The 22,097-nt window shown below is 39.3% G+C and overlaps 2 protein-coding genes across 2 annotated transcripts in view; one reads left to right on the top strand and one right to left on the bottom strand.

Annotated features, from left to right (window-relative positions):
• Positions 1–3,749: 3,749 nt before the first annotated feature.
• Positions 3,750–11,564, top strand: mrpl57 (mitochondrial ribosomal protein L57). Its single transcript, XM_060831443.1, has 2 exons — positions 3,750–3,821; positions 10,269–11,564. The coding sequence occupies exon 2, from the start codon at positions 10,285–10,287 to the stop codon at positions 10,594–10,596; it is 312 nt and encodes a 103-aa protein (XP_060687426.1). The 5' UTR covers positions 3,750–3,821; positions 10,269–10,284; the 3' UTR covers positions 10,597–11,564.
• Positions 11,468–22,097, bottom strand: part of LOC132819738 (creatine kinase M-type-like) — a 27,297-nt gene continuing 16,667 nt past the window's right edge. The window contains exons 6-9 of the mRNA XM_060831442.1: positions 17,651–17,822; positions 16,210–16,333; positions 14,243–14,432; positions 11,468–11,899 (exon numbers count right to left, since the gene is read on the bottom strand). Of these exons, the coding sequence (XP_060687425.1) occupies positions 11,712–11,899; positions 14,243–14,432; positions 16,210–16,333; positions 17,651–17,822 (674 nt within the window). The 3' untranslated portion in view covers positions 11,468–11,711. The remainder of the gene's footprint in view (positions 11,900–14,242; positions 14,433–16,209; positions 16,334–17,650; positions 17,823–22,097) is intronic.

The following is a 22,097-nucleotide window of genomic DNA, read 5'->3' as shown; positions in this document are numbered from 1 at the left end:
TTCTCATTCAAATTGAATGTAAAATTAACCACATCTCCATGCACAACATCAGGTTGAGAATATCCTTCTTTCTCGTCAGTTGCAGAACATACAGTTCTAAGAAACCATCCTAAAAACATTATGAACTCCTACTCTAAGTTATCTTTGTCCACGTGACTTCTGTCAACTCTATTTACACTAAAATGTATCATGATCTTCATTGTGCCTTTCTCAGAAGCACTAATCATTTCTTCCTTTGTGCCCTACCCAACTGTGTAATTACTGTTGGGGGGCCTGTACATCACTCCCACAAGTGACTTTACTTGCTTTCCTTCTTTCTCCCAAATTGTTTTCCCATCTTGGTTTCCTGAACTTGGATCATTCCTCTCTGTTGTGCTAATATCCTAATCAATTAACAGAACCACCCAACACCCTTTTCATAGTTTTCTGTCAGTCCCATTCCACATGATTCTATAGTTATGTTTCTGTAATGGGTATCAGATTGTACTCTCTCATTTCCATTTGCATTCTCATGCACATGTTCATATTTGTTTTCAATGTATTCATATTAAGAACTTTCAGTTTCATCCTCTATCCTGTTTGTAAATTCTAGTCTTATTTGTTGGTCGACTCTGAGATTCCTTCTTATGTCTGTATGCTTTCATTTATTAACACATTTTGGCATTGACTCTACTTTGATTTATTATATATTCTCAAACTTGATCCTTTGCCCACACTAGATGAAAATCCCTTCTCCTTGTCTCATTCAGCAGTCACTAAGAACACTGACCCAGCGCCATTCAGGTAGAGACTGTCTCATTGGTACACATCCACTTTCCCCTGTACTGGTGTCAGTGCCCTATGAAGTAGAACTCCGTCACCCACACCAGACTTTAAGCCATGCAATCATCACTCTGATTTGCACCGTGCCGATTTGTGCATGGCCCAGTAATTAATTCAGTGATTATGACATAGGAGGTTTTGCTGCTTAATTTGACACCCAGTTCCTCATACTGAACTCTTCCTCTGGCCAATGTCATTGGTACCTACATAGACCATAACAATTGGATTCTTTCCCTCCCACTGCAAGTTCCTCTCCAACCTTGACCAGATGCCCCACCTCCTAGCATCAGGCAGGCAACACAGCTATCAGGGTTCCCTTTGCTACAGAGAATGGTGTCAATTCCCTCATTTTATTGTCACCTATTATCATTACAATCCTCTTTCCTTCCCCCTCTCAAATGACTTCCTGTAGCATGTGTCATGGTCAGTTAACTCTCCTGTCCCTAACGTTTGACCAAAATCTGATGATCCAACCCTCCGCGAAGTGACTGCTTAGTAGTTCAAAGAATCCACATAGCTTTCCTCCTCTCCTAATGCATCACAATGTTTGTAGTTTAGATTTGAGTTTATAAGGCCAAGGAGTACAGATCTGAGTTTTAAATAACTCATGTCGATCTTTGGACCGAATTGCTATCCAAGAACTTCCATATGCTGTAACTGTCACATATCACCTATCCTCTAACCTTAATTTGCTTTAAGGAACAACTAATTATAAACCTGATTAATAAAATGTATACAAATGTAAATATTTTAATGTTACCACCAGTTGCTATATTATTTTAAAATTTAGAGAATGGACTGTAATCACTGAACAGAAACTCACCAAATAACCAGCTTCTTCGGTAGCACAGAAATTCCTCTCTAGGTTTAGGAAAAGCACAAGCAACAGAACATCTTTTTCCCTTCTTCCTTTTAATTCCCTAAATCCCTTTACTTTACTTTGGTATTCCAGTGCAAGTCAAACTAAGAGTTTCAGCTGGTTCATAAATTAGCTGTTTTTTGAGTGGAAATCTTTGTTTAAAATAAACCCTGTCTAAGGCTGGCAAATATATTACATAAACTATAGATTTCATTGTCCATTCAGGGTACATCACATGCCAGCAAGCAGTCTGTAATTCCAAATATGAGCTTTTATTTGCATTCAATGAAAGTGAACATAAAAGGAATGGAAGCTGCAGTTGACCCCATACTGCAAATCAAATTGAACATGCCATGATGGTCAGCTGTATCTAGATCTTATCTGGAGCTGGGTGTTGAACTGGTCATAGTTCAACTGGTCATATCTGGCATGTAGTACCTCTTCTTCAGTGTCCTTATCCTGCTCCTTGGAAAATTGTTCCCATTCTCCCAGTTCACCTAGTTGTGTGCTCACATTGTGAAAAGCACAGTATGCCAGGATGATGTAGCACATTCTATCTAGCCTATAATGAAGGAACCCCAAATCAATCAAAGCAGCAGAATCATTTCTTCAGCAGCCCTATCACCTACTCGACTACACTTCGAGTCAAAGTATAGGCAGCAGCTTGCACAATGATGTCATGAAGTAGGATCGTAGTGGGTAGCCCTTATCACCCAGTGGGTAGCCTTGTGAAGCACCTGGACCATCAATGCACAAGGTACACAAGGCCTGCTCCACAATGTGGGAGTCATAGTCAGGGTAGCAGACACACCTGAAAGTAATAACAATGATCTAATCATTAAGGGAATGGAACCACTTCCTAGTGACAAATTCTGCAGCATTGTGATATGATGTGACCTTGACATTGGGAATGAAATAATCTGGTATGATATTGCAAGGTGGCATAGTCATTATCCTGATGGCAAAGATTCTATGTGGGTTATCTATTCCTCCTTGGAAAGTGCCAACAGCATAGAAGGTCAAAACAGCTTTCACTTTCACAACTATTTGGAGAAGATGGCCTTCCATTCCTGCCGCCCTCCGGTCCTTTTCTACCAACTGACATTATCCCAGGACACCATGATGGAACATATAGAGCCTGGGCTGACTCTACACCTTGGCAGCAGATGCTGGAAATCAGAGACTAGATTAGAGTGGTGCTGGAAAAGCACAGCAGGTCAGGTAGCATCTGAGATGCAGGAAAATCGACGTTTCTGGCAAAAGCCCTTCATCAAGATTGACGGCAGAGAGCCTCTGGCGTGGAGAGATAAATGGGAAAGGGGGGAGGTGGGGCTGGGGAGAAGGTAGCAAAGAGTACAGTAGGTGGATGAAGGTGATAGGTCAGGGAGGAGGGTGGAGCAGATTGGCAGGTAGGAAAGGTGATGAGGATGTAGCTGAGGTAAAGATTGGCAGGTAGGAAAAGTCATGAGGATAGAGCTGGGGGATAGGAAGTGAGGAAACTGGTGAAGTCACTTTTGCTGCCTTAGAAGGAAACTACAGCAACCAACATCTTGCCTTGTCTCCATTATTCCTTCAGCTTCAGCACCAACTTGGTGAATGAGCCTCGCCAGCTTAGCGACCAACTCATGTCAAAAGAGAAAAATCACAACACCAGGTAACAGTCCAACAGGTTAAATTGGAAGCACACTGGCTTTCGGAGCATTGCTCTTTCATCGGGGGAGGGGAGGGAGAACGGCTGGTTGATGGCGGAGGTATGAGTGTATTTCGGAGTTTCTTGGCGAGGCAGTTCGGCAGGAACCAGGCAGACGCTGTTGCTGATCCTCCCTGGGCATTGCGGCGACTGAGGCTCGACAACCATCATCTCTCAGTACCGCCGCCCAGGACTGACTGGCTCCTTGGCTGGACGATTATTTCGGAGGCAGGTTCCCATTTCCAAGCAGCCCTCGCCATTTCGGCGTATCCCATAGCAACCCAATCGCACCGGGTCACCAATCGGAACGCTCATTACTAAGGCCGCCAGCGACAGCCAATTAGATTTCCGTTTGCTGGTTTGGTCCCCGAAGGCGTAGGCCAATGGGATGGGAGGTTATTCCGAGTTGCTCTCGGTGTGGCACTGAGGAGCGGCTGGAGCGGAAAGTTGGTAAGTGAGGGAGCGGGGTGAGCAGCCGAGGATGTCTCTGTGTGTGGATAGAGGCCAAAAGAACCTTGTGATTCATTTTACAGAATTAGGGACTGTTATAAACTGTTAAGTGATGAGAGATTATACAAATTAGGCCTGTTTTCTGCAGAATTTAGAAGGTTAAAGGGTGATCTGATTGAAATCTTCAAGATATTAACTGGAAAAGACAGGAGAGGTAAAGATAAACTGTTCTCACTGGTTGAGGGTTTTAGAACTAAGGGTTTAATCTGAGAATTGAGGCTAAGAGAGACGTTAAGAAGCATTTCTGCCCACACAGGATGGCGAATGTTGTGAACTCGCTTTGACAAACGGCAGTGGAAGCAGGATCAGTTGTTAATTTTAAATTAGTTGTTAATTGAAGCTATTAAGGGATGTGGGCCAAAGGACAGAAATATGAAATCGGGTGCTAAATCATCCATGATTATATTAAATTATAGAATCCCTACAGTGTGGAAACAGGTCCTTTGGCCCAACAAATCCACAGTGACCCTCTGAAGGGTAATCCACCCCGACCCATGCTACCCTATTACTGTACATTTACCCATGACTAATGCACACTGGGCAATTTAGCTTAACTAATTCACCTGAAGTGCACATCTTTGGACTGTTGGAGGAAACTCAGACAGACATAGTCATAGAGATGTTCAGCATGGAAACAGACCCTTCAGTCCAACCCGTCCATGCCGACCAGATATCCCAACCAATCTAGTCTCATCTGCCAGCACCCAGCCCATGTTCCTCCAAACCCTTCCTATTCATTTACCCATCCAAATGCCTCTTAAATGTTGTAATTGTACCAGCCTCCACCACTTCCTCTGCCAGCTCATTCCATACACATACCACCCTCTTTGTGAAAAAGTTGCCTCAAAGGTCTCTTCTATATCTTTCCCCTGTCACACTAAACCTGTGTCCTCTAGCTCTGGACTCCCCGACCCCAGAGAAAAGACTTTGCCTATTTATCCTATCCATGCCCCTCAATTTTATAAGCCTCTATAAGGTCACCTCTCAGCCTCTGATGCTCCAGAGAAAACAGCCCCAGCCTGTTCAGCCTCTCCATATAGTTCAAATCCTCAAACCCTGGCAACAACCTTGTAAGTCTTTTCTGAACCCTTTTTAGTTTCACAACGTATTTCCGATAAGAAGGAGACCAGAATTGCACACAATATTCCAACTGTGGCATAACCAATGTCCTGTACAGCCACAATAATGACCTCCCAACTCCTGTAATCAATACGCTGACCAATAAAAGAAAGCATACCAAACGCTGCCTTCATTATCCTATCTACGTGCACTCCAAGGTCTTTGTTCAGCAACACTCCCTAGGTCCTTACCATGAAGTGTATAAGTCCTGCTAAGATTTGCTTTCCCAAAATACAGCACCTCGCATTTATCTGAATTAAACTCCATCTGCCACGGCTCAGTCCATTGGCTCATCTGGTCAAGATCCTATTGTAATCTGAGGTAACCCTCTTTGCTGTCCACTACACCTCCAATTTTGGTGTCATCTGCAAACTTACTCTTATGCTCGCATCCAAATCTTTTATGTAAATGACAAAAAGTAGAGGACCCAGCACCGATCCTTGTGGCACTCCACTGGTCACAGGCCTCCAGTCTGTCTTCTACCTTTGTGCCAGTTCTGTATCCACATAGACGGTCACCCAAGGCTGGATTCAAACCCGGGTCCCGAGTGCTGTGAAGCAGCAGTGCTAACTATTGAGCCACCATGCTGGCCCAAAAATTAAATGGTGGAACAGACTTGAGGAGCTAACTGACCTGCTGTTTTTCTTGTATGTCACCCACTCTGCATTCACCGGACCCTGCTGCTGCAGCCTCACCTTATCCTGGTTTTTGCACATTTCTAGTGTAGGTGTTCCATGTACAGTACACCCTTGGTTAAAGGCTGACCTGTGCAGATGACAGGATTGATTGTATTGTATTGGAAATAATTCAGAAAAATAAGCAATCACTTTAAAATAGGGATTAACATAATGAGAAGTATAATGATAATACAAAGGCTTTTTTTTGATAGTAGGGTGCCAGGCAAAGATTGGGGATATAAGAACAGAATCAAATTTCCAACACAGGAATGTTGGGAAAAAAAGAACGGGACAGATATAGGACAGAATTTGTTCCTCATATGTTTTCAGTGTGTTGGGGGCACACACAATTGGGTTGATTCCCAGGTCTCCAGTTTACTAACCATCATCTATCTTTCCCCTGTAATTTGGAAGGGAAGATGGGGTATTGACAGGCACTGAAAGATTGAATCAATTGAACTTGGTTAACAGTTGGTTTGGGCAGCCTATCTTTAAGTTTGTTTGAGTGGGAAGGAAATGAAATTCTGTTCTGGGGGTTGTCCTTTACACATTGGGTGCACTCCCCAAAAGACAGTAGCACCCTTCCTCCCTTCCTAGTCTTCAAACCTCCCACCTGAAAGATGCTTCAGATTGGTGACTTAATGCTCCTGACTCATCTGGATCCAGGATCCATTGGGTCCTTCATCCTGAGATTTAGTGCTGCTTGAGCTTCTGACCATTGGATTGGCCAGCTGCGCCAGAAAGTGATAGATAAAACATTCCACGGGCACATTGATAATGAGAAAATTGAGAAGGTCAAAAGAAATGTACAAAATATAGTTGGAAATGGCACTACCAACTTTTCTCTTTTTTGGACCAATGAGACTAATAGAGTGGATGAATTAGAAGAGATTAAAAATGTAATATGATATTTAAATTGGAAAAGGGCAAGAAACGTCATAAACCTAATCAAACTTGAATTAAAACTCCCATCCCAGTTAGATTGCAAAGTAAGTTAAGGAAAAGGCACTTCTTACTATAATATCTTTATTAGAAAAGCAATTATTGCGAGAGAATTAGAGCCAACTAAAGGTTTTATATTTTAAAATGAAGTTGGAGCAAGTGTGAGAAGCCATGGGTCAGTTTAATACTGAAGGTAGGAAAGGCAATCTTTATTCAAATACTTAATTAAAAGAGATCTAGAAAACAAAATATAATGCGCAGAAGGAGGCCATTCAGCCAAGCATATTAATGTCTGTCAATCGAGAGCGATTCAGCCAAATCCAGTTTTGCAGCTCTTGGTCTGTGGTCCTGTAGACTATGGAGCCTCAGCTGCATGTCCAAGTAACTTAAGTGCAATGAGCATTTCTACTTCTCTTTCACTTTTCTGCCAATTTCTTAATTCCCCCCTCCCCCCACAAAAAAGGGAATTAACCTCTGTCAATGGAATTAGATTCTTCCCTTCTTTGTCTCGTCTTTTCAGAGTGTTGTATCTCAATTAAGTTTTCCTGTATCCTCTTGCATTCCAAAGAAGAACCCCAAAATAGTGAGCTTGAAGTGAAGAGGCTATTCTTGGACTTAACCTGAGGCTGGAATCAGTACAAGTTGTGTACAAAGTGGACTGAAGTCCTTTGCAAGGCTAGAAGCCACAATGTATGTGTTGGTCACTAATAAATTGTCACCACTCTGTTGGGATGAGTTTGCTAGAAATCAAGCCTCATTATCATGAGTTGTCATAAACATGAGCAATTAAATTACTAGGATAGCAGCTGAATATTTAAGTATGCACATTGTATTAAAATGATAGGCAGAGAGAACAGGGTTGCCTTGTTACTAAGAAATGAGTGGATGTAAAAGTTCCCAAGGGAAGTGGTGTTTTTCCAGCGTCAGGAAACATTTCGTTCTTCATTAATATTTTCAAAATCAGAATCTGATTACCATCTTTTGTCATTGCTGTTTATAGAACCTTGAGTGGAAATTGACTCACATTTTCCTACTTTTTTGAATTCAGTCACAAGATGTGGGCATCGCTGGCTAGGCTAATATTTATTGGCTATCCATAATTAATGTAAAGAAAGTGGTCGTGAACTGCCTTCTTGAACCACTGCAATCCTTAGAGTGTAGATGTGCTTGCAGTGCTGTAGGGAGGGAGTTCTAACACTTTGAACCAGTGACAGTGAAGGAATGGTGATACAATTCCAAATTAGGGTGGTGTGTGGCTTGGAGGGGACATTGTAAATGATGGTGTTCTTACATATTTGCTGCTCTGGTTCTTTTAGTTGGTGGAGATAACATTTGGAAGGTGTTGCCTCAAGAGTCTAGATGAGCTGTTACAGTACGTCTTGTAGGTGGTTACATGCTGCTGCCACGGCATTGATGGTGGAGGGAATTCATGTTGAATGTGTTAGATAGAGTGCTTTGTCCTCAATGGTGTTGAGCTTTTTGTGTGATATTGGATCTGCACTTGTGTAGGTAAGTGGACAGTATTCCTTCCCACCACTGATTTTGTGCCTTGTAGATGACAGACTCTGCAGAATCAGGAAGTGAGTTACTTGTCATAGAATTACCAGGCACTGACATGCTATTATAGCCACAATATTTTGGTTTCTGGTCAGTGGTAACCCACCAGAATGCCGATACTGGAGGATTCAGTAAAATGCCATTAAATATTAAGGAGTAATGATTGGATTCTCCTTTATTGAAGATGATCATTACCTGAAACTTGTGTAGCATGAATATTAGTTGCCACTTTACAACTAAAGTTGCAAAACTGCCTTTAGAGTCATAAAGATGTACAGCACAAAAACAGGCCCCTCAATCCAATTGGTTTATGTCAACCAGATATCCTAAAGTAATCTAATCCCCTTTGCCAGCATTTGGCCCATATCCCTCTAAATCCTTTTAATTGTACCAGCCTCCTGCACCTCCACCACCATCACCTCTGGCAGCTGTTTCCATAAATGCTTCACTCTCTGCGTGAAAAGGTTCCCCTTAGATCCCTTTTCAATCTTTCCCTCTCACCTTGAACCTGTGCCCTCTAGATGTGGACTTTGCTACTCTGGGGAAAAGACCTTGACTGGTCACCCTATCCATGCCCCTCGTGATTTTATAAACCTCTATAAGGTCACCCCTCAGCTTCCGATACTCCAGGAAAACAGCGCCAGCCCATTCAGCCTCTCACTACAGCTCAAACCCTCCAACCCTGGCAACATCCTTGTAAATCTTTTCTGAACCCTTTCAAGTTTCGCAACATCTTTCCTATAGCAGGGAGACCAGAATTGCACACAATATTCCAAAAGTGGCCTAATCAATGTCCTGTACAGCTGCAACATGACCTCCCAACTCCCATACACAATGTACTGACCAATAAAGGAAAGCGTGCTAAACACTGCCTTCACTACCTTGTCTCCCTGCAATTCTGCTTTCAAGGAACTATGAACCTGCACCTCAATGTCTCTTTGTTTGGCAACACTGCCCAGGACCTTGCCACTTAGTGTGCGGTTCCTGCACTGATTTGTCCTGTCAAAATGCAGCACTTCACCTCTATCTAAATTAAGCTTCATCTGCCACTCCTCGGCCCATTTGTCCATCTGATCAAGGTCCTGCTGTACTCTGAGGAAATCTTCTTTGCTGTCCACTCCACCACCAATTTTGGTGTCATCTGCAAACTTAATACCCATACCTCCTCTATTCACATCCACATCATTTATAGATTTACAACGATGTTCCCAGGGTTGGAGAGTTTGAGCTGTAAAGAGACACTGAAATTGGCTGGGCATGTTTTCCCGAGCGTGTCAGAGGCTGACGGGTGACCTTATAGAAGTTTATAAAACCATGAGGGGCATGGATAGGGTAAATAGACAAGGTTTTTTCCTTGCAGTGGGGGAGTCCAAACGTAGAGGGTGTAAGTTTTTCATGCAAAGGGTGGTGCGTGTATGGAATGAGCTGCCAGAGAAAGTGGTGGAGGCTGGTACAATTACAACATTTAAAAGGCATCTGGATGGGGAAAAGAATAGGAAACGTTTAGAGGGATATGGGCCAAATGCTGGCAAACTTTGACTAGATTAATTTAGGATATCTGGTTGACATGGACGAGTTGCTCCAAAGAGTCTGTTTCATGCTGTACAGCACTGTGACTCCATAGAAATGACAAAAAGCAATGGATCCAGCACCAATTCTTGTGGCACACCACTGGTTACAGGGCTCCAGTCTGAAAAACCAATCCTCCATTACCACCCTCTGTCTCCTATCTTCAAGCCAATTTTGTAACCAAATGGCTAGTTCTGTTTGTATTCCATGTGATCTAACCTTGTTATCAAAAATAATTAATTGTGTTGAAAAATACTTTGAGAGATCCTGGAAATGGGAAAGGCACAGTTTGATTGCAAGATTCCTCTTTCTTTGTGGTATTTAGCTCGTCTGCAAGTTATTTTTCCAACTGTTCAGATTTGACAAGTTGACTGTTTTTGACAGATTCCCTGCTGAACCTCAATTGTCATTTGCAGTTTTTAAAAATAATTTTAAAACTCCCCTTGTGTGCAAGAATCAAATTAATTTTTAATGTTTTGCTGCAAGTTAAATTCCAATTTTGACGGTTGCTATTTTTTTCAAGGTAAAACTGTGGCAGAATGTTTCTTACGGCGTTTCTGCTTCGGAAAGGAATTCCAGGCAAACAGTGGATAGGAAAGTACAGACGCCCTAGGCAAATCACCTGGCAAATGAAGCGTAATTTAATTAAAAGACTGGAAATCGAAAGGGAGACAGAGTACTGGCTGAGCCGGCCCTGGATGACTGTGGAGCAGGAACGAGGTCATGCGGCACAACGCAGAGCTGAACGTTGGGAGGCTTTCAAGAATGCCAAATCTGCAAACTTCCCTAAATTCAAGTATATTGAAGAACATTTAAATCACCTAAACGTAACCAAAAAGTGGGGCATATGAAAAATTTGGCAGAAGAATCCTTTTTAATTATGTTGCCAGATATACTGAGGTGCCTCCTGCAAATTATTGTGAACTCCAACTAGTAATAACGTTGCACGTTAAGTATAGTGATTTAATTTTGGAAATTACCTGTAGTGTTCAGAGTATTTGGGTAATTTTAAGACCTGATAATTGATGATGGAGATTTACATTTCTATTTTACTTATCTTCTATGTGTGTCTATTCATGACCACTCTATTTAAAAATGTCAGGAAACTTTTATTAAAGAATAAGATTAATTCTAAAAGTTTCACCTTTATTTTTCTGGTTCGTACTTTCATACACTCATTTACTGGAAAAGGTAGGAGTTCAGCTTTTGACTTGCATTTCAAGTGCAGTGCTTGCTGGTAGTTATTCTTTAAGCACTTGTTAAAACGACAAAGACAAGAAGATTTGAGGATCCTCTTCCTGTTCCTCAATCCACCCAAGAATGCATTAAGATATTTTAAATTCTCACTCGCAATTCATTGAATTCATACAAATGAAGAATATCTGTTTGAATTTGCAGTCTTTGCTAAGATGTGCTTAAACAAATGCCTTCAGTGTGTCTATTCTTTAGAAAACTGGCCAGAGTATCTGCTTTGGGTGAATATGCAGAAACTTCTGCAGTCTACGCATTTGGCAGAGAACAACTTGATGGATTTAACTGTCAAGACAGAAATGAATAATGCTGGGGTTCTTAAGAGCAGTTGGAATCCATGTAATTGTACCTTTAGCAAGATGTTATTTCTTTCAAAAGTAATTTGGGGAAAAAAAAATTCACACTAGAAACCATGTATTGATTTGTTAGAGATCATTTTAGATAACCAAAGCTAAATTTTATCATTATGTATCAGTTTATTCCTGTGAGCCTCTAGCTCACTGCCATTTGCAGACAGTAGCGTATGAATCACATTTCTTATTCCTGGGTATTGATCTTCGTATAGAAAATTACATTCAAAAGTATTGAAATCTTAATGTATAATTCATTTGTAAATTAAAGTTTTATTTCAGAAGCATATTTTTTGTATCAATAGGTTTTTTTTGCAGGAATCCTTCCTCTGAAATATTAATTTCCATCTCTATGCTGTAAATAATTATTCATGTATGTCCATCTGCTTCTGAGTGGGAAAAAGATCTTCAATAGGTCTTCCTTGTTCAATATATTTATCCATGTTGATCAGCAGCTTAATGCCATCAACTAGCAACTGCATCAATTGCACTTCTGAGAAACCAATTCGATCTGCATTGGAAATGTCCCAGACTTCAGAAGCATTCACAGCACCTACAGGATACAGTGATTCAGGGTTAGTTAATAAATATAACTATAGTTTCAGTGATTGTAATAGAGTCTATAAAAGTAAACAGGATTCTACAAATATTGGTGTAATAATTAGAAATCATGAGGCTAATAGAACTCAATTTATGCCAAATTTTACAGCAACTTCACGAGAGAAGCAGATGTACATTTTAATGCAAAAATTAAGAAGTTCCTGTTCCATTCCACCATTAACTTAATGCAAATGACATCTCACTGTCTCAACACTTAACTAGATTAAGTTGCCTTACTTATGCAGCAGATACAAAGTACGCCAATCAAAATTTTGTCTGTCTATAAAATGTTTTTAAAAGAGTATGTATTGTTAATTACCAGTAATGAACCTCTCTGACACTGTCATAACTACAACAAGTACAATGTTGTTTTATTGGGGATTTAATTTTTTTTACTTTGCCATTATGTACTTTTATTCTCTCTCAATGCGGTCTTGCTGTACTAATTTGGTGGTGTTTGCCCATTCTAATTCACACTCTCATTGTGTTCATTTCACAATTCTTCAGTCTAATTAGTTCAGAAAGTATGCAATTGCTTGCTCTTTTCACTCTGATCCCAGTTGCCTCATTTACCTCAGTGCTATTATTGGCTAGCACTTCCAGCAACGTGTGGCCTATAATGTTGTGATCAAATGTGTTGTTTTACTGCAGCAAATTATAGCCCTGTTATCATTTAGTCAGTTTTTGCTGTAAATTAATAGCTATTAGAAGAATTGGTCAATGAACTTTACGTTTCATTACAGGAACTTAATGGAGTTAAGAGCTTCTAAGAATTTAGCAGACCAAAAAATGCACTGTTGTGAAACAAAAGATAATAATGAATCCAAAATGAAATGAGTTAATTCCTATAGTACACTATTTCTGGAATATGTATTGTAAATATTTCAGCACTTTAAAGGTACTGTGCTGTTCATAGTTGATGCCCAGGATTACAGTTAAAAGGTTTGTTGGGGAGCAGCATGAAAGCACTTGGAGTTATGCTTAATCCTGAAGTACAAGAGCAGAATTCAAAGTGGGTATGTGGATGGAAACCGATTAGGAAAATTTAAAGCAACCTGTCTGGTGGGAGTGGAGCTATCACATGTAGGGTCAGAGTCTGGAAAGCAATTTTAATAGTTTAATATCCAAGTTGGAATGGCCCGCTGTAGGACTGGCACATCAGTGGACACTGGAAGACATTGATGGCTGAAAACGGGGTAAATATTAGAAGAGTGGACTGTAGGCTAGTTGTAAGAACTGATGGCACCTTGTATAACCTGACGAAGTGCAACTATAATGAAGTACAGAAGTTTTTATAAATTGAGGAAAAAATATTATGAAGGATGACTGAAGTCTCGACTAAAGAGTGGTTACATTTAAAGTTGGAGGGCAGTTTAGTGAACACAGTTCAGAACTTAGGGTAGGATAGAAGCAGTAATAGTGAGGCAAAGGCAATAGAGGTGTCTTAAAACACCAGAGTTGAACCAAAATGAAATTTCTGGGTTTAGAAGTTAGAGATAGAAGTTGGCCATGAACTGATTCAAACATGAGCATGAGGAAGTGGTGGAGGCTGGTACAATTGCATTATTTAAAAGGCATCTGGATGGGTATATGAATAGGAAGGGTTTAGAGGGATATGGGCCAAGTGCTGGCAAATGGGACTAGATTACATTGGGATATCTGGTTGGCATGGACAAGTTGGACCGAAGGGTCTGCTTCTTTGCTCTATATCTCTATGACTCTGAAAATTTTAGCTTGGAGAGGTTTGGGAAATATAGTTCCTGGATGTTATTTGTGACTTTGAGGAGTTAATGTTTTTGCGAGGAAAGAATGCTGATAGAGATTAAAATACAGGTGCAAGACTTAATCACACTGATATAACTGTCTCTTAACGAGTGATTCTAAAAGATAAAAGTATTTGCCAAATTATATAGTTCAGTAAAATTGCTATACTGGAGAAACTAAACAATTTACTTGGATAATAAAATATGTATATCCCAGTTTTGACTATGCGAATGGATAAGCCCAATATGCAAATGTATATGTTAGGATATTGAACAAGCAAAAAAGGTATTCAAACCAGATATCCGTCTCAGAAATGTAAAAACTTTCAGTGCATTTTCTTGAAATAAAATCAAGTCAGAAGTTAGTATGTGATGATGATGTAGCATGAGCTTGTCACATGAGGTGCAGAAGTGTTAGATGTTATTATATGTTTGTTTATCAGTTTATTCAGACTTTGGTTACCACATACTCCTTTTTTTCTATTTCATTGGTTATTTAAATTAGTGAGAAGTGTTCTCTTATAATACAGTACCAGTAGGCTTCTTTTCTAGACGTAATCTCTTCAAGATCTCATCGAACTTCTGATGTTTACTGATGTACTTCAGTCTAACAAGGACACTTGCCCGCATACCAGTGCCAAGATCTGAAGGACAGGTTAACACATATCCTAAATTGTCCTTCCAGATGAAGGGGTGTTTTTTCTGCTGGTATATTTCTTCAAGCTAAATCAAAAACAAGAGTAAGTTCTTCAACCTCCAAAGGTGTATGGTTCAATGCTAGTCATCAACAAATAGAAAAAGACACACTCTCCAATGACAGTCTTCTCTTCAAGTACCAGGCTAATTCTGGATGTAAGTTTGCTCACTGAGGTGGAAGGTTCATTTTCAGATGTTTTGTCACCATATCAGTGAGCCTCCAGTGAAGCGCTGGTGTTATGTCCTATTTTCTATTTATGTGCTTGGGTTTCCTTAGGTTAATGATGCCATTTCCTGTGGTGTTGTCATTTCCTGTTCCTTTTCTCAGGGGGTAGTAGATGTGAACCAAATCAATGTGTTTGTTGATAGAGTTCTGGTTGGAATGCCATGCTTCGAGAAATTCTCGTGCATGTCTCTGTTTGGCTAGTCCTAGGGTGGATGGGTTGTCCCAGTCAAAATGGTGTCCTTTCTCATTTGTATGTAAGGATACTAGTGATATCTTTTTGTGATGAGTTCATGTTCATGTATCCTGTGGTTAGTTTTCTGTCTGTTTGTCCAATGTAATGTTTGTTACAGTTCTTGCAAAGTATTTTGTAAATGATGTTCATTTTGCTTGTCTATATAGGGTCTTTTAAGCTCATTAGCTGCTGTTTTAGTGTGTTGGTGGGTTTGTGGGCTACCATGATTCCAAGAGGTCTGAGTGGTCTGGCAATCATTTTCAAGATGTCTTTGATGTAGAGGAGAGTGTCTAGGGTTTCTGGGCATGTTTTGTCTGCTTGGTTGGGTTTGTTGCTGAGAAACCGACAGACGGTGTTCATTGGGTACCCATTCTTTTTCAAAATGCTATATAGGTGATTTTCCTCTGCTCCTCATCGTTCCCCTGTGCTGCAGTGTGTGGTGGCTCATTGAAATAATGTTCTAATGCAGCTTCATTTATGGGTGTTGGGATGATTGTTTCACCAACCCAAGGAAACCTAAACACATAAAACTGAAAGCAGGACGTGACAGCAGTGCATTACCAGAGGCTCACTAATGATGTTAACTAGGATGGTGACGAAACATCTGAAAATGAACCTTCCAGCTCAGTGAGCAAACCTACATCCAGAACTTCAACCTGAGCTACAAATCTTCTCCAAACCCACTATCAGGCTAACTCTTAATTCCAGCTAAGTAATAGCAGTCGAGCTGTATATCATCATAAATATAGGCACTCTCAAACATGTCATTTTTGAAGGAATGTCGTTTTCTAATATTTTCACCACTAATCCTTCCTTTCTGGTGAGACTGGCTTCCCAACTTCTACCAACATCACACGCATTAGCTGCTTCTCAATAGAAACTACAGCCTGGCTAACAGTCTCCCTTGCTTTCTACTGGGAAATACCAAACAATATGCTAAGCGCTATGCTAAGAAAGGAATAAAGCAATGTAACTAATTTGTATCTCCCCTCAATTACCATTTTTAATTTTATTTTGATTTTAGCCTTTTTCATGACACACACACTGATTCAAATGAAGAATACTGAAGCTTCATCTAGAAAGTATCTAGCCAATTCGTGGAAAGTGCAGAAGAGTACACTGATGCAATTTGCCTTCCCATTCCATAGAATAAACTTATGACTTCGCAGACATTTCTGCCAGATAGAAAAAATGAAGTTAGGAAATTTCTTGTATCCTAATGTTGACCGATTATGAACATTCAATTTTATTTCAGTTTTTCAGCATCTGCTGTATTTCGCTTTAATTTTACATTCATTTGGTCTTTTTAAAATGAATGTAATGAGAAAATGAAAGCAATTGCATACCTTTTTAAGACCCAAACAATAGCGTGTAAAAACTTGGTTCATATTTCCACCATCTTGAATGGAAGTAATGCGAAGATGGTCTTCTTTATTGACCCAGACAATAAAATTCATCATATCATTGTGCCTGCAGAAGGTAAATTTATGATTATGTAAATTTCTTTGAAATTCGATTCCTCTTGCAGGCCCTGATAGACCTGCTCCACCTTTTTTCTTGGGGTCCATCATCAATCTCTGATGTAGGTCGCTCTGCACTACTGTTGCAGTACCTTGAATCAGCCAACAGTTCTCTGCAGAGCAGCAGGGAGTTTGTGAATTGGTGGAATTTCCCCCAGAAAACCAGGAAGATGACAATGAGCAGGTATGTGCCAGATTTGGACTTAATCCCTTAGGATTTTCTAAAAATGGCCACAGTGGGGGTTTGACCAGTTTTCCAGCTCTTTCCCACCCACCCCGGTGCAGCAATTAAATTCTGTTCCTTAGCTCTTTCTCTGCACCTGACAATCTTAACTATTTTTAGCATTTAATTTTCACTGAATGCACAACAATTATTTTGAGAGAACTAAGTTTTGAGAAAGTCAGAAGTTTTCACCTACTTTGTTAAGTATCATAAAGCAATAAGGTTGAATTTGAAAAACAAGAAGATAATTTCAAAAAATTTTCTTGAAGATGTAGCACTGCTACCTCACAGCGCCAGAGAACCGGGTTCAATTCCCGACTCAGGCGACTGACTGTGTGGAGTTTGCACGTTCTCCCCGTGTCTGCGTGGGTTTCCTCCGGGTGCTCCGGTTTCCTCCCACACTCCAAAAATGTGCGGGTCAGGTGAATTGGCCATGCTAAATTGCCCATAGTGTTAGGTAAGGGGTAAATGTAGGGGTATGGGTGGGTTTCGCTTTGGCGGGTCAGTGTGGACTTGTTGGGCCAAAGGGCCTGTTTCCACACTGTAAGTAATCTAAAAAAAATGTAACATTTTTGCAAATGCATGCAAATTTATTCAGATTCTCAGGAAGATCCAATTTGTACAAACTGCCTTATGTCAATTTTTTTTAAATATTTTTCTCTCTTGCTATGGCCAAACAAATTTCTCATAGTTTCTCCAAGGTCACCCTAATGGATGGATGAAACCAATCTGAGGCAGGACTTCCATTTGATTCCATTCTTTGTTCTTTTGCAATACATCTATCTCCAGACTATAGATATTTTGTAACCAACTATTTTGCTCATCAAATGCTCAGCAGTCTCTTGATGCTACTTTGGATTTCCAACAGGAGAAATAAGGTGGCCTAAGTCCACTTGTGATTGGCATAAGATTCCAGTGCCTCAGAACAACCAAGATCAGAAAGTCAATAACATGGAAAAAGCAATCCCAGGATTCATCATTCTTGGTTGCAATATGCAGTTCCATTGCCCTTGATAAACATTTTAGATTAAAACGAAAACTTACCAGACTCCCCGTGAATCTGGCCAATCTCTGGCTATACCAGATGAAAGCATTATTGGAGAAATAAGGTTATCAGTAAGGATTCCAGCAGCAGTCAGTTTCTGAAGTTTCTCCTCACTTAAGTTCTTCAGCGAATGATATGTTCCCTTAAATTCACCATCTAATGCATTGAGGGCTGTAGTTTATAATTTGTCAGGAGAAAGTAAATGAAAACACTTATGGTTAATACCTGCATAGACTAGATGATGAGCTTTTAGCTTCATAAAAACATCATTTAAAAATAGTTTTTTTTTAATTACTTCCAAACCAGCACAAAAATGAAGGTTGCCACTAGGTGCAGTACTGATGGAATACTGTGCATGTAGAAATGAATCTTTCAGAGGAGGTAGTAAACTGAAGTCCCATTTACATGTTCATCTGGGCATTTCCTGTATTCTGGCCAATATTTATCCCTTAAAGTTAGAAGAATATAAATTATATGGTCATTATTACATTGCTGTTTGTGGGAGAGTGCTGTGTGCAAATAGCTTTTGTGGTTCTAATATTACAACATTACACTTCAAAAACACTTTGTTGGTTATAATGCATTTACAGAATCATAGAGTCTGTTTGGATGCTGTATGACTCTTCGGTCCAACTAATCCATGCCAACCATGTTCCCAAACTAAACCAGTAACACCTGCCTTGGTTTGGCCCATATGGCCCAAAAGGCAAATATGAAAGACACTATATAAATGCAAGTCTTCCTTTAGTTTTTTTTTTAAATTTGCAATCTGTGAAATTGAATATGTCTAATTACTTTTGGGGAAAATATTATACTCCGTAGCTCTACAATGTAATCACTTTGATTAAAATATATTAGCATAATTTAGGATATGCTCATAAAACATATCAGCAATACAATACAAAATGCACCATAGGTCATCCTCCTCAATCCAAGTCACCAAAAAGTGTAAACCAACTGCTCAGTTGTTGAAAACCAAAGAGCCCATTATAGCTGTACTGCATTCAATCCATGGTGTGCAGCAATGCTGATGTTAACTTAGCAGCCACAGCAAATACCAGTCTTTGTTGTAGGAATGCTTGCTGCCACTATTCAGCTGTCAGTGTATGTTCTATGCATGACAGGGAAACTGGCCAGGTTCCAGGTTGCTCCTTTCTTAAACAAATTTTCAGAGGTCTCTTTGGGCAAATCACAAAGAGACCAAAAGAAGTGGACAAAAATATCAGCAGTGGTATGGAAATGAAAACTATTCACTCACAACCATTTTTTTTTCAAAGTGTTAAAAGTAAAAATAAAAACAGGAAAAGAATAATAAAAGATGCAATTTTAAATAGCATTTTGTAATTATTATTTTTGGGGGAAATCTGCTAAAATTAGACATCCTTAAGTGACAGCACCTTAGTTAGTTGTTAGTGGTGCTAAACTCTTAACAAAATTAGAAGTTATGACATTAAGAAAGGCTGCACTGTAAAACATCACAGCAGACAATAAAAGTTGATTCAAAGCAACCATTTACATAATTGATGGCAATAATAGTAGATATCCATATCACAATCAGGAATAAAAGATAGCAAGTTTGTTGATGCACTTGAACAACTGTTGCATTCTTCAATGGAAATGGCCTCAAGCTTAGTTATCTCCTTTCATACAAGCATCCATCCATTACTGTATACTGTTTTCCCATAGATCTACTTGGTCTGATTTGGCATTCTGTCATAAAAGATGGGCTGTCAGATAGATATTCTGGACAGTTTGAGCAGAAAGCATATGTGAAGTGAGTTTATAATGGAGTGAGGTAGGAACAGACTGTAACAACATTATCTTTTTAGAAACATCATTTAGAGTGGCATATCTGAGGGTGTAGTGGTGAATCTGCATAAAACCAGTAGTAAGACCGCAGGTACAGTAGAGTATCCTATTTTAGGTTCCTTTCTATAGGAAACAAATTGAGATAAAAGAAATGGTGCAACACAGAGTAACCAGAATGTTGCTAGATATAGGAAAGTACAATTACAACAGAAGACTTCTAAAATTGGCAATATTATTATGAGAACAGAGCAAATTACATATTTAAAATTATGAAGACATTTTTATGTAATTGTAGGATTTATAATGGAGAAGAATAAAAATATATGTTTAAATGTGACTGATATTGGACAAAAAGCACACAAAATGTTTCCACACAGAAGGTTGTGAAACTGTGGAAAGTGGGATAACTGACTGAAGCAGTGATCACTTACTAATTTGCTTGATTGAAGAAAAGAAGGATAAGGGAAAATGGAGACAAAGTCGACAATAAGGGATTAGGATTTCTGCTTGTGAAAGGAATGAACACCAGCCTAAATGGGTCAGGCAAATGAACTGATTCTATATTGTAGTTTCAACACATACATTGGTCCTATTTATGGACAAAGGTGAGGGGGGGAAGGCCTGAAATAAAACAAAGGGGAAAGGAGCCAGGAAAATAGGGTTGAATCCTTCTCTGATTTAGGATGTAAGGTGGCTGATTGAGGCTCCGTTCCTGGAGACATTTTCTGAGGAAACAAAGAAGACCGATTGAAATCATATTAATCACAAAACATTGAAACATTCACGACCTGGTAACAAGTGAGCATTGATGACAAGTAATTGTGGAGAAAGGTCAATTACTGGAATAGAAAGGTACGGCTTAGGGTGTGACCTGAAGTTCAAAACAATATATAGGGGTCCTTGAATGGTATCAGGAAATGTAATCGGGGTGGATGGGCAGCTAGTGTGAGAAACGAGGAGGAAGTTGAGTAAAAAGAAAGCTACAATTCAAAAATATCGAGGCAAGCAATCTTAAGACAATGACCTATTTCAATCTCTAAAGTGAATAAGCAGAGGAAAAGAGTAAATTAATGATTACTAAACATTTTATATCACCACGTATCAAACGAACCACAGCCAATCAGTTAGCTCTGTAGTCACAGTTGATATATATACAACTTGGCAGTCAAATTGTCTACATGAAGTTTCCACATAGGTTTGGTCTTTTTGGTTGAGGAAGAATGCTGTCTGGGATAAAGAGAGAATTCTCTTCTTTTTGTTTTAAATTGAATCATAGAACATTTTATCTCCAATTGGCAGACAGTGTTTGACCAAAGGACTCTTTGTAACAAACAAGAAAATTATCACTATGGCTGAATGTTACCAAGAGGCTTTGCATGTATTTAAATAGAACTTATAAAGATGGAGTTTCATACATGACAAATCAAGAATATGGTTACAATGAATCATCTCAAATTAATCTGATGTTGTATGGATTCTAACAAAGTATTTGCATTTAAGTGGATTTCATGTACTACAAATTTAACAAATATTACTCATGAGTTAAATTATATTATATCAAATGAAGTTAACAAATTGTGGGGATATGTGAGCTAGGTTCAATGGTGAGGTAATTATTAAATCATAAAACATTGAAAATTTCAGCATAGTGCAATGTCAGCCCCAAAACAGATTTCTATGGAATATTAGCTGATGAGTTTAGAGAGGTGTAAACTTAAAACAAGAGATTTTATCTGAGGATCATCTTGTTTAAAAGCTCCACATTTTGTTCTTTTTGTAGAAGTACTCCTCTATTGTAATGCAAAAATGTTGACAATTTTTATTTTAAATGAACAGTGAACAAATTATGTGTACAGTAGTCTACATTTATCTAAAACTGTATGGTTACGTGGGATCATAGACAGACAAATAGACAAAGAAGTGGGGGTGAATGCTTCATTACCATCCTAAATATTCCTTGAATGGAAGATGATAAAAATAGCATAAAGCAGTATGTTATTTTTGGATGCTACTGTTGATGGATCATCGATAGCTGCTTATTCTGTCTGATGACAAGAGCAACAGTTGTAGTGTTTTATCACTATTCTGGATTAGTGGTGCTGGAAGAGCACAGCAGTTCAGGCAGCATCCGAGGAGCAGTAAAATCGACGTTTCGGGCAAAAGCCCTTCATCAGGAATTTTTGCTGCTCCTCGGATGCTGCCTGAACTGCTGTGCTCTTCCAGCACCACTACTCCAGAATCTGGTTTCCAGCATCTGCAATCATTGTTTTTACCGAGTGTTTTATCACTAGATTACCACTAGATGGTGATAAAACTCAATTCACTCAATGGTTTAGCGAATGCTAAAGCTGAAACGAAACACCAGATTATATCGTAGACATTGGTGTCTGAATCAACATTTAAAACATTGAAAAATCCCTCTAAAAACCATTGTTGACTTATGCACTAAATATAAAAGTAAGAGTGGGTGTGTTGTTTTGAAATTTTGTAAGCATCTAATGCAAAAAGTCGATGTGTTTTCAACTCCTTGCATATTTACAACAGAGCTCATATTACCTGCTTGATCCCTTGCGACAAGTCATAAGGTATCAGTAAATAAAACATAACTTTGATGGGCGCAAAATTGAGACTGACTGC

This window comes from Hemiscyllium ocellatum, chromosome 10, assembly GCF_020745735.1.
Source record: "Hemiscyllium ocellatum isolate sHemOce1 chromosome 10, sHemOce1.pat.X.cur, whole genome shotgun sequence".
Taxonomy (NCBI): Eukaryota; Metazoa; Chordata; class Chondrichthyes; order Orectolobiformes; family Hemiscylliidae; genus Hemiscyllium; species Hemiscyllium ocellatum.
The sequence above is the reverse complement of the archived record's forward strand: the minus strand, read 5'-3'. Positions and strand labels throughout refer to the sequence as shown.